Genomic DNA, 12,170 nt, shown 5'->3' with positions numbered 1-12,170 from the left:
TGGTCTAGTAGAATTCTGCCTTTATACAGTGAATACAAACATTCCCTGCTGTGTTTATTTGAAATAGGAGCAGGCATTTTCTATATTTTAGTGGCATATGGTGCTAAGATTTTATCATACTTTCTTATAAAGAGCCAGGAAAGTTTCTCTGCTTAAAAATGTGTGTTTATAAACAATAGGCTTGCAGTGAATATTCCCATCTGTTAGGTGAACATAATTTGTGTAGGAATTCCTGTGATAGGTGGAGTACTTTGCAACTTTTTTGTATATTTTTTCCCTGGTGAGACATTAGACTAAAGAGATGGTACAAAGCAGCATATGCCTAATATTCAATTTTGTATCTGCTCCCCCCTGTGGTTTGAAAACACTGCTATTTTTGTGCATTAGTACATAGGATTACTATAGAAATTCATAAGAATGTAAAATCTATTTAGGATACTGCGAAAGAAAAGGAAAATGGAATGGATAACAATTATACACATATGGAAATGTTGCAATGATGAAACTGTTCATGTAGTTTTTCAAATATGTACTCTCATAACTTGCGTTATTTCGTTTCCAAAAACTTTTGTTGACTTCATTTTAACTTAATCTCAAAACTCCTCCTTATTATAATTACAGTATCTGACATTTAAAGCTGCTTATCTTTCTAGTCTTCATTTATAATTTAAATACATGGCATTGACTCTTTGTGTTCAGTTTGATATTATTATTATTACCCACACTAATTAATTTTTTGTTTGAGATGAGCCATTCCTCAGAATAGAATAAAATTTTGAAGATTAAAAGTCAGCAATATTTTTCATAAAAGATTTTATTAATTTTGTCATGGGAATATCAAGATGGCTATCACATGGAAAACATACTTTGATTAATATTTGCTTAGTGCTGAATTACCTATATTGTCCAAATGTTTTATTCACTTAAAAATTACGCCTTTAAGTTCCTTTTCCAGGTTGACTAATTGGACATACTTGAGCAAAAAGATGAGCAATCAGTTGAATATAAGCGATTTCAAGCTATGCTTAGGAACTGAGCCAATAAGCATACCGTTCATGGTGCTTTTTACCCTATTTTTAAAAGTTTCTCTGATTATCCTTTGTGAGAAGTATTTTTAAATTGAAGACCACTATTAACAGAACAACTTTGTAATAAAGGATAGCATCGCTGAGTTTTCTCCTTTTTGGGAAATAGGCTACCATTCGATTGCGCGTTAGCTCTCTTTTTCTTTCTTGTGGTAGGCAACTTCCTATTTGTAAAAAGTACCCAGGACTCAGCCTTATTCTTGATTTGTTTTTGAACATGGCCTAGAAACCAATTAATGTGCTCTCTCAGGTATCGTGAAAGGTTTGGGCTCTGGAGCTATAAAACTCACTTCAAGTGGTCCTTGGTTATAAATTGTACTTGCTTATGGATTTCAAAACATCCCACGTTATAAAAGTAACAGTAAACCTAAAGCAGGGCTTTTATGGAATCTGTATCTTCTAACTACCTTTTTCCTTCTATAAAATGTTACTGAAGTTTTTAGAAAGGCACTGATTTGAAGGATGTGATTACTTACAGTCACAGCGGTGGAAAATACCAATGAAATCACCTTTCAGTTACCCAGAGACGTTTTTAAAGTTAATGTCAGGCCATATGCGGAGAAGGAAGTGAGGGAAGTGTATGAATTGTGTTGAGGGGTCTACAACAGTGAGTGCAGAGGGGAGTTGTGTCACGGTGTCCCTGCTCTCTTTGCCTCGATGACACCTGTATCTCATCCTGAAAATGTTGTTTGAATTTTTAGGTAGAGTAACATGGCACATTATGTAAAGATTGTTGCCAGTTCTAGAAATAACTTTTAGAGATTCTGAAAGAGAATTGTAAACACTTTTTGTTGAAAGGTCTAGTTTCAGTGGAATGACCTAGCACTATTTTACATTTGTCATTCATTCAGCTGGTTGTGAGTGTTCTCTACTACACGCATGGCGGTGTGCTAGGAGCCAGGGGCACAGGGGTGAGCAAGGCAGGTCTAGAACCTAGCTTCATGTGCTACTGACAGCCTCGTTGGGGAGACAGACATCGATGACGTAATCTCACAAACAAATTGCTGTCGGGGTAAGTGTGTCGACCAGAGAGGGATTACATAGGCATTAGTTTACCAAAAATAAAATGTTTGTTGAGCACTTGCGAAATGAGATGCCAGAGCTGCTCTAGATACAGAAGCATTAACACTTCTTTTTGGTATTTGGCAGGTATATTATCCCGTCTTTACAGAGGCTCGATGCTGGGTTTTACCGCTGTGTGGTGCGAAACAGGATGGGAGCTCTCTTGCAGAGAAGATCAGAAGTTCACGTCGCATGTATGTGTGCATTGGAAAAGTCTCCAAATGATGAATAACAGAAACAAAATGTCTGTGGGCAATGCTGATCAAAATCACTTTTAACCATTGTAGGAATCGAGATTCTGTCTTGGATTCTATTTGGAATAGAATAATTGCTAAAGTTGTTGGGAGATAAGTAAACAGCTAGTGAGGCTGGTCCGGTGGTGGTGACGGGGCTAATGAGGTAAATGCCAGGCCTGGCCTTTCAGCCGTCAGGGGCTCTGTCGGGCCCTGTGGAGGACAGGAATCAAAAATCAACAAGATGCCTTCTGTTTTATGATTAGCTGCTCTTAGCGATCACGATACTCAGGTTCAAATGTTTTTCAAATAAAAAATTAAACCCAATTAGATAAAATTTTATCAGTTCATAATGAATTTTTTCCCAGTGATTTGTTTAGAAAGCCTTTAGCTACACAATAAAAAGTACGTAGATCGTAATGTCCTCGATGGTATTACTGTTAGTGATTTGATGAGTTCTCTGTGGGGCAGACCGATTTCAGAGTAGAATTAACTGAAGGAGATATCAGAATGCAGGGAGTTTGCATTTGAAGCCGTCTTTTAGGAGGAACTGGAGAGACAAGCTGGCCGACATGAAGCACTGAATACTTCTGTAGTCCAAAGTCTGTGAACAGTTAAGTCCGTCTAAAATGGCCTATCTGCTTTATTACGTTTTGAATTTACTACCAAAATGTCTCTTCCTTTAAAAGAAGCAGAAAGTGTTACGAAGTTTTAAGTTACACGTTACTATGTTATGACAGATTGGAGAGAACTCTAGAGAGCTCCTAAATTGGGCTGTCAACCAACAATGAGAATGTTTTCTTATTTGTTCTTTGACCACAGGTAAGGCCTATAGTTTTCAGCATCACTATATCAAATAAAATAATTGCTCATTACTCTACTGTTCTGTAATTACTACTGACTGAGTGAGGTGCTGATCCTGTCCACGTTTAGTTATGTTTTTAATTAGGAAGGCTTAACTTTTCTGAATTGTGGTAAAGTCACTCAGCTAAATCTTTCTGCAGAATAACTGCGAACTTCTATTCAGTTGAATAATTGAAAACATAATTAATAAATACAAAGTTCAGATCGATACCCCAAACATATTTGAATAAGTTAACAGCTTGGAATTTATTTTCATGTATTGAATTCTATTATGTAATATTAAGTTTTGGACTTTTTTGGGTTAATTTTTTATACCCTTGTTTCTGTCATTTATCTCTAGCTCTTAGATGTTTTCTTATCTCTCTTTCTCCTTTTTCGATAACAAGTTTCACTTTGAAAATAACTGTGGCTATTTTCCTAATCTGTTTCATTAGTCTGTTTCATGTCTTTCCTAGAATAGTAAATGCTGCTTATTACATAGGAAATAATTTCCTTTGAAAAAAAATCCACTGATAGTAGAGATTTTCTATGGACTATTCCAAATTTTTATATAAATTGAGATGAAAACATAGGATATATGCCACGTGTGTATACGCATGTATCTGTATCTAAATAACATAGACATTTTTCAGAAGTTTCAAATGTTACTAATTTAAAAATTGGCCTCTTATACCTACATTCTAATCACTGTTTTTTTCTGTGACGCCCATTTTTTTTTTTTTTTTTAATGCTGTTTACCGGTAGCACAGGTACTGGAACAAAGCCTGCTTGCCCCAAATTAAAAGAAACCGAACAGGGCAATGGCGGCTGCCTGGGTGACACCAGCCTGAGAGACTGGGGAGCTGGGGGGGGCGGGGGTAACCGACAGTGCTTCGTTTCAGTCTCTGTGGTGGTAGGGTGCTTTCCCACAGGTTATTCCAATATTAAAATCAGTTGCAAACGTTTCATTTTAGTGTCGCAGCGACACAGAGACCATGAAGTTCTGCTGATTAATGCATTTCGTGGGCACTTTGGAGGCACATGGCTCTGCCTCATGCTCCCCTTCACCACCAGATCTGCACTCATCAGCATTACCGCTCAATCTCTCTTGTCTTATTGCTTAATTATAGCAACGTCGGTGACTTTGTGGTAATATATAGTTATTTCTATCTTTGACCCTCCCCCCCCCCAAAAAAAAGAGTTTTCTGGAACTTCAAGGGTCTGATTTTTCTCTGCAGATATGGGAAATTTCATGGATGCAGACCAGAGGAAAACGGTGTCTCAAGGACATGCAGCAGTTCTCAGCTTACTGCCCATCCCCAGCTGCCCAAGACCACAAGTGACTTGGTTCAGAGAAGGGCACAAGATCATTCCCAGCAACAGAATGTAAGTTGCTCCAAACTTTAGAACACAATTCATTACACTTGTTGGCACCATTGGCATATTATTTAATGAATTTCACTGTATCAGTGAAGCCTTGAAAAGAATAATAACCTGGTCTGGGAGTCCTCCCCCAGTCCTTACTAAGCAGCTTTTTGGAAGACTTGGCTTGGAAGTGTTTAAGCAGTTTAAAGAAATCATCATGTGACATTACTGTTACTGTGAAAGCATCCGTTGTTACGGTCCGTTTTTTCCTTTCTTGAATGCACTTTTTGAGATGTCATTGTCATCCTTGAGTTGTGTTTAGCTCCAAGTACTAATTTAATGAGTTCTGGTATTTACTTATGGAGCTGTGGAGTTTTTTCCCTCCTTTTACTCAGCCATGTTTGATACTACTTTTTCTGACGATAAAACAGTAATTACTGCTTATTTCTCTTTATCCTTTTATCCTGCCGTGACAGTTTTATTTCCCTTCGTCTAATTAGTGGTTCGCCCATCTATTGCAGAAGGGTTGTTTTGTGATTAGTTAAGCATTATTTCAAGGTGTTCCTGCCTATCCCACATTCAAGGTATTTATCTAATGCCAAACAGATTTTCTTCATTTAGAGCCGTAAGTGATTAAAAAGAACATTTGGTATGTATTTCGTAACTGGACAATTTGCAATCAAATTTAAAGATAATATGTGAAATGTAAACACTTCAGAGATGTACATTTCTGAAAGAATCATGAAATACTTGTAAGCTTGGGCTAAAAGTCAAATACTCATGCCGTCAGATGGTTGCACTCAGACAAAAATTCATGAGAAGAAAATGCTTTTGTTTTCTTCTGTTTTTCCAAAAAGGATATATATATAAAAGATAATTTGCTGAATAGGTTTTAAATTTAACTCCAAAAGTCACCGTGAGGTGTAAACTTGCTTTTTCCCCCATCCATGGGATCCCTTCTCTAAACCAGGTGTCATGGCTCCTCTGCCCGGGCATCTGAACCTGCTTGACCCCAGACCATTCCTAATCTTATTTAACAAGCGTTTCTATTCTTGTTATTGGAACAGGAAAAATATTGTGGTGTATAAAGGCCATATTTAAAAATTTTAGTAAAAATCCTAATCACCTTAGAAAATGGGATAACTGCTTTCCTTTTTTTAATAATAATTTTTTATGATGTTATGTTAGTCACTATACAGTATATCCTTAGTTTTTGATGTAGTGTTCCATGATTCATTATTTGCATATAACACCCAGTGCACCATGCGATACGTGCCCTCCTTACTACCCATCACAGGCCTATCCCAGTCCCCCACCCCGCTCCCCTCTGAAGCCCTCAGTCTTATCAAGAGTTGCTTGGGTGTCCACATTTATATTGATTCCAGTGATAACGAATGCCTCTTGAGGTCGGTGAAACAAAGAACAGGGATCAATTTTTCATTCTTTTAGAAGACTGTTAGGCTGAACAAAAGGCAGCTGAGGTAGACTCTTGTGAACTATTCTGGAAGGTTCTAGCATTGAGCGCAGTGTGGCCGGGCCAATTTGGGATGAATGCTAGGGAAGAGTGGGTGCTAGGGAGGGTGGGTGGATTGAACTAAGTTTCCTCTCCGCCATCAGAGCTTCTAATTAGTGTCAATGGGAGCACAGTCCGGCCTGGAAGGATTAGTATACCTCAGTAGTAAGCAGCTATATAGCAACTCCTTGTTCATTTGCGGTCTAGCCATATTCACGAGGCAGCGTTTATTCAAGAAGTATGAAAGGAGATAGAATGAAATATCAGCTCTTAATTTTATAAGCTTTTCTCTTTTACTTGCAGATTCTTGCTAAAGACTGTTTAATTCCTGGTGAGCTACTAAGATAAAGATGTTAAGTGGGCTTTAACTTAGTGTCCTATCAAACAAATGGTCTGCGAAGCTGTTGATAAATCTCCAATCTCAGTAGAATAATATGCCGGTGATCTTTTTTTTTCGGAGATGAGATGAGATGAGATGAGGCCGGTGATGGGTATTTCCACATTTGCAAGGCCTTTTGTTTCATATTTTCCACCTCATCATCACCCCCATATTTATTAAGTACCTGCCGTGCAAGACGTCATAAATCAGTGCGTGTGTGGTTTTCTTCATTAGTTTATACATCATTCAAAGATATATGGCTTTACACGTCTAAAGAAGTTTGACTTGGGAGAGCAGTTGGGAGGGCATTTCTGCATGGCCCCTGCCCAGACGTCTGGCAGACAAAAGTCAGATGGCATTGGACCTGTTCTGCACCACCAGAAGTGTCATTTAAACCCGAAACGTTTGACTCAGAGTGTTGCTCATACTGAAACAGGTCAAGCTTCTGTAGCTGCCGTAAGCTGTTTAGCTGAGGTCAGTTCCCTGACACAGCTGGGGGATGGTCCTTGGCCACAGGGAGGAGGAGCCTCATCTCGCCAGCCCCACCTCCTTACTATATATTTTTTAAGGATTTTATTTATTTATTTGAGAGAGAGGGAGCTCAGGGTGGGGGGAAGGAGCAGAGGAAGAGGGACAAGCAGGCTCCGCCCTGACCCCGAGCCCTACGCGGGGCTTGATCTCAGGACCCTGAGATCATGAACTGAGCCGAAACCAAGAGTCGGACATTTAATGACTGAGCCACCCAGGCATCACCCCCTTCCCCCCGCCCTCCACTGTGCCCTTCAGATTGTGAGCTTTTGGCTTACAGGTCAATGATTTTTTTTTTTTTATTTTCAAGGGAAACAATAACGCTAATGTTTCCTAACTTGAGAAGTTAGTTAAATAGCCTATTAATAATTTTAACAGCAGCTGTTATTTGTTGAGTACCTACTTTAAACACATCTTCCCTTCTCCTCACAGTTGCCTTCCGAAGGAGTAGAATTAGTCGTGCTTCTAGAGATCAGACTGAGCACTGGAGATGTTAACCAGCCCACCCAAGGACACGCAGCTGACCAGTGGCCTGGCGAGGGTTCCACCCCAGGCCTGTCTGGCTCTGAGTCTCCTGCTGTCTTCTGCCTCACACTAATTCTTCTTTTCACTTTATTTTGCTGAACCTTCTTGGTGCTTTTGATTTATTTTTCCATACACTTCTTATATTCCTATTTCTCCCTTTTTAGAACACCAGCCTTCAATTTGAAATACTACAGGTTGCCATGAGCCACAGGCACACAGAGACACATGCGCGCAACATAGCCCTGAGTGGGCCTGCAAGTGTATTATTTATCCATCGTGTTGGATCTGTAAGTCCCTAACTCAGAAATTTTTGACAAAAGAGAAGGCAAACATGGTTTTGCAATTAAGGCATGGGCTTTATGAAATTCAGAGGCCTAGTGGGAGATGGGGTGCAAATGATGTCTGTATAGCACAGGGTGGGGGGCAGCAGGAAATAGAGGGCAGCTGCCCTGTGCAAAACCCAGCACCCTATCATTGGCAGCCTCTTTGTCCTTGAGCTACATACTTGTTGAAAGAGGAGGTTTAAATTGTGTAGCAAAAGGAGCAGCAAAAATAAGTAGCTGGAGTGAATGTCCCCGTGGTGGATGTGAGCTGCCTCACCTTCACATCAGAATGAGGCTAAACGAAACACTCACAAAGTTCTGACTGCGGTTTGGGCTTTCCCCCCATTCTTTCACTAAGTACTTATTGAGGGCATGCCACATACCAGGTCCTGTTCTGGGCACCGAATATGCAGCAGGAAACAAAAGAAAGTCCTTGTCCTCAGGAAGCCTGTCTCCAAGTGGAAGGAAACAGATGATGTGCCAGCTGGGATAATAGGAGAAAATAAAGCCCAGGACGGAGTGGGGAACGCAGGGGTCAGGTGGGTTGCTGTTTTAGATGTGGAATCAGAGAAGGCCTCTCCGATAATCACCTCTTTGAGCAGTGTCTTGGACAAATCAGGGGAGGAGGCCTGGGGGTAAATCCGTGAGAAGAGCACCTGAGGTAGGAGGGTGGCCTGTGCGTTGGAGGAGCAGCCAGGCTGGAGTGGGGAGAGGGCTGGAGCTGAGGTTCCTGAGCTGAGGTTCCTGAGCTGGCTGGGCCTGATTCCTGGGTGCCGGTGACTTAGCCGGGGTGAGTGATCCACTTCGGCATTGCTCTGAGGATCTTAGCAGAGCAGCAGCGTGAGCTCCCTTGTGATTCTTCGGTTAGGAATTCCGTGAAGAATGGACTATAGGGCAGCAGAATCCGAAACGAGGAGGCCCGTTAGCGGTTGGCTACAGTAGTTAGGTGACTCAGACTGAGTGGTTTGGTTTGGGGAGGGATGGTGTGAAGTATGAGATACTGATATATTCTGAAAGTAGAATGAATAGGATTTCCTGCCGGAGTAGATGGTGGGGTGTGAGAGAAGGAGAGAAGCCATGGAAAACTGTAGGAATTTTGGCCTTCACAACTGATAGGATGGACTTACCATTTCCTGAATGGGAAAGATGAATTGCAGGCAAAGCAAGTTCTGTCCGGGGGCGGGGGGGGGGGGGGGTGGTGTCTAAAATCTGTTTTGTACGTGTTTGAGACACATAGTAGATGGTCAAGAGGGTCCAGTCATGACATAGTTGTTTATATCAGATTCAAGGTCAGCAAAGAGGTCTAGGCTAAACTTGGGGATCATTAGTGTGTTCGTGATTTTTAAAGCTCTTTATTGTTCCGTATGAAATACCTAAGTCAGTGAGTGAAGCCCGAAGAGTTCCATCCTATCAGTTGAGACGTTCTTGGTCACAGAGGATGACTCTGGCTGAGCTAAAAGACTATGCACTGGAGAACTTAGAGAACTACAGAGCCAAGCCAGTAGAAGGACAGGGAGAGGGTGGGAATGGGGATGGGGGACGGGGGTGGGGGTACCGGGCCTGTGATCGAGGCCGAGGAGCAGGGAGCGAGTCAGCACTTTAATGGCTTCCCAAGGATGTGAGGTCCTACCTCCTGGAACTTGTGACCGTGTCAGGTAACAGGGCAGAGGGGGAGGAGGGCTGCAGAGGCAGGAGGGGATTCGTAAGCTGGGAAGCGGGACAAAGGAGGAAAGGCGAAGTCTTATGACTGGGGCAGTTGCATTCAGCGCCAGCACCCTCTGACTGGCCTGTGCCCGCCGCAGGCAGTGCTCAGTCTTCTCGCCTTCAGACATGAGCAGGTGAGAGTCACAACCCCACGTGGCATGTGTAGGTCGTCTCCTCCAGTAGTTTCAGTGTCCCCTGGGTATTGGCCATTGAAAACATCCTTGTTCTGAGAACTCTGTCTTGCGTAGCAGATATGCACTCCTGGAATGGCTGAGTGGGTACATGAAGAAATGTGAAGAAAAGTCATGTAGTGTTTGTAAACTTCCTCACCAAAAAGGCGGGGGTGGGGGGTGGGAGCATAACAAACCTCGAGAAAAAATGCTATTTGATGAAGGAGAAATATATCTTAGGAAAGGCAAACAATACTTTGAAAGAAATGAGAATAAGTTATACTCAGAATTTTTGAATAGGTAATTATAGTTTTTATTTATCTAAGAAGATGAAAAAAATGCGTGTTTATTTTTCTGATTTACTGAATCCAAACAGTTAGTTTGCTATCTTTGCATATCAGAGATGAGGATAGCCTTGCCTTATAAATATTGCCTAATTTGATAATAAAATTGTTCCATGTTATTTTGGTTTTGATATATGTGCTTTGTTTCCTTTTATTTCTCAGAATGTGAAATGTGAATGTTGATGTCGTGCAATATTTCTCTCACCTCCAGGAGGTAATTTATGTCGGCAGTTACCAGATTAGGACGCAAAAACTTGTTTTGTGCCGTGCCATTCTCTTGCTTAATTGCACGTTCTTGTGCTCAGACTGCATGCGGCAGCCTACCTGATGGGAATGTGGAAGCACGGGGTACTTGCGCGTGTTTTCTGGGGAATGCGAAGTTTATAGATTAAATATTTCAACCTCCAGTCAGCTTTTTGCAGGATGATTTGCCAGGAAAGATGTGAATTGTGAAGTATGGGCAGTAAACAGCATCCCAGGCGACGTGGAAACAGCCTGACTCGTAATTGTCCATGCTTAAATACTTGAATGTCCATTAACTTATTACCATTTCATTTCAATCGCTTCAAGAAAGATTTGTTTAAATTAGCACTTGTAGTGGAAGTCACAACTTAATGCTTGAATGAAGTAGATCTGGTTGTAATAATATTTTTATAGTTAACCGGGCTTTCAAAATAATATGCTTTTAAAAATTTTATATTATATTTTATAGGCATTTTGTGAATGTTTATAGAGTATGTCTATACATGCGAATTGAGCCATATTTGGCATAAGTGAAAAAGACTAGATGTGGGCTCCAGACCTGCTTCCATCATTAATTCTGACCTTGGGCAAATTACTTACTCTGCTTTGCTTCCATTTTCTCATGTCAAAATGGGGAAGGTGTGCTAAATGACCACTGAAGTCCTTTCTGGTGTTCACATTCAGCGATGCTCGCGGAAGGGCAGGCCAGCTCTGCCTCTCCCTCTCTGTCTTCCTTCATGCATTCAATAGATATTTATTGAGCACTAATTTTGGGCCAGGCACTGTTCTAGCTGCCAGGGGCGGAAAGGGGAATGAGGCATTGAAGGTCCTGCCATCAGTGAGCTATGGCCTCATGTGGAAACAGGTTAATAAGCAGGATACTCTCAGGGGAGGACAAGCACCGTGAGGGAATGAACAGGGACGGGAGAGCTCAGTTGGGAGGGGAGGAGCTGGCCCCTGCTCTACACTGGGAGGCCCAGGACAGCTTCTCTGGGCAGGCGACATTTTAACAACCACATTACTCTGAGTTATAATTTACGTACAACACGAACAGATTTTCAGCACACAAACTGATGAATTCTAGCAAATATGTGACAAATGTCAGCCCCTTCCCAGTCAAGTACCCTGGTGCAGTTAGTACTCAAATGCCCCCTTACCCCAGCCCTCCCCCCAATCTAATTTTTATTACTGTAGGATAGTTTGTCTATTCCAGAATTTCTTATAAATAGGATCAAAGAATATGAAATCTTTTATGCCTGGCTTATTTCATTCAAGATAATTTCTGTGATATTCTCAAGGTGATGTGTAGTGAGAGTAATTATTAATATTTCTGAGTGTCGGCATTGTTTTAAGTGTTTTCCATGTAATGATTCATGAGATCCTCCCAGCAGCCCAGTGAGTCGTTCCATTATTATCCCCGCTTTACAGATGGGAGCTAAGGTGGGGCGAGGGCAGCAGCTGGTCAGTGTCATAGCCCACACTTCCCCTGCCGTGCTGACTGCTTTCTCAGCTTCTGTCGGCAGGGCAAGGAGCCGGCCCTGCACGGAGCTGGAGGACAAGTGTTCTTGGCAGAGGGGCAAATACTTGCAAACCTGGGAAAGGGCTGCTTGTATTTGCCCAGCAGGAGGGGCTGTTGTGCAGTTAGGACGTCGAAAAGAGGCAGAGAAAGTGCACAGGGCGGAGGCTGGGAGGGACACAGGACCTGGAGGCATCAGAGTCTGCAAAGCAATCTGGACTTATTCCCTATACAGTAGGAAGTCTTTGTGGGAGTTTGTGGTTTTTTTTGGAAAATGTTTTGAGATTGTGGTAAAATCATGTCACATAAAATTTACCATCTTAACCGTGGTTCAGTA

The 12,170-nt window shown here is 41.7% G+C and overlaps 1 protein-coding gene across 4 annotated transcripts in view; it reads left to right on the top strand.

Moving 5' to 3' along the window:
* Nucleotides 1-12,170, top strand: part of SDK1 (sidekick cell adhesion molecule 1) — an 876,890-nt gene that overhangs the window by 347,757 nt on the left and 516,963 nt on the right. For all 4 annotated transcript variants that reach the window (XM_048224631.2, XM_057314981.1, XM_057314983.1 and 1 more), the window contains 2 exons: nt 2,235-2,341; nt 4,462-4,609. In XM_048224631.2, the coding sequence (XP_048080588.1) occupies nt 2,235-2,341; nt 4,462-4,609 (255 nt within the window). The remainder of the gene's footprint in view (nt 1-2,234; nt 2,342-4,461; nt 4,610-12,170) is intronic.

Source organism: Ursus arctos, unplaced genomic scaffold, assembly GCF_023065955.2.
Source record: "Ursus arctos isolate Adak ecotype North America unplaced genomic scaffold, UrsArc2.0 scaffold_2, whole genome shotgun sequence".
NCBI classification, from domain to species: Eukaryota; Metazoa; Chordata; class Mammalia; order Carnivora; family Ursidae; genus Ursus; species Ursus arctos.
This window is presented reverse-complemented; position numbering and strand designations above follow the sequence as displayed.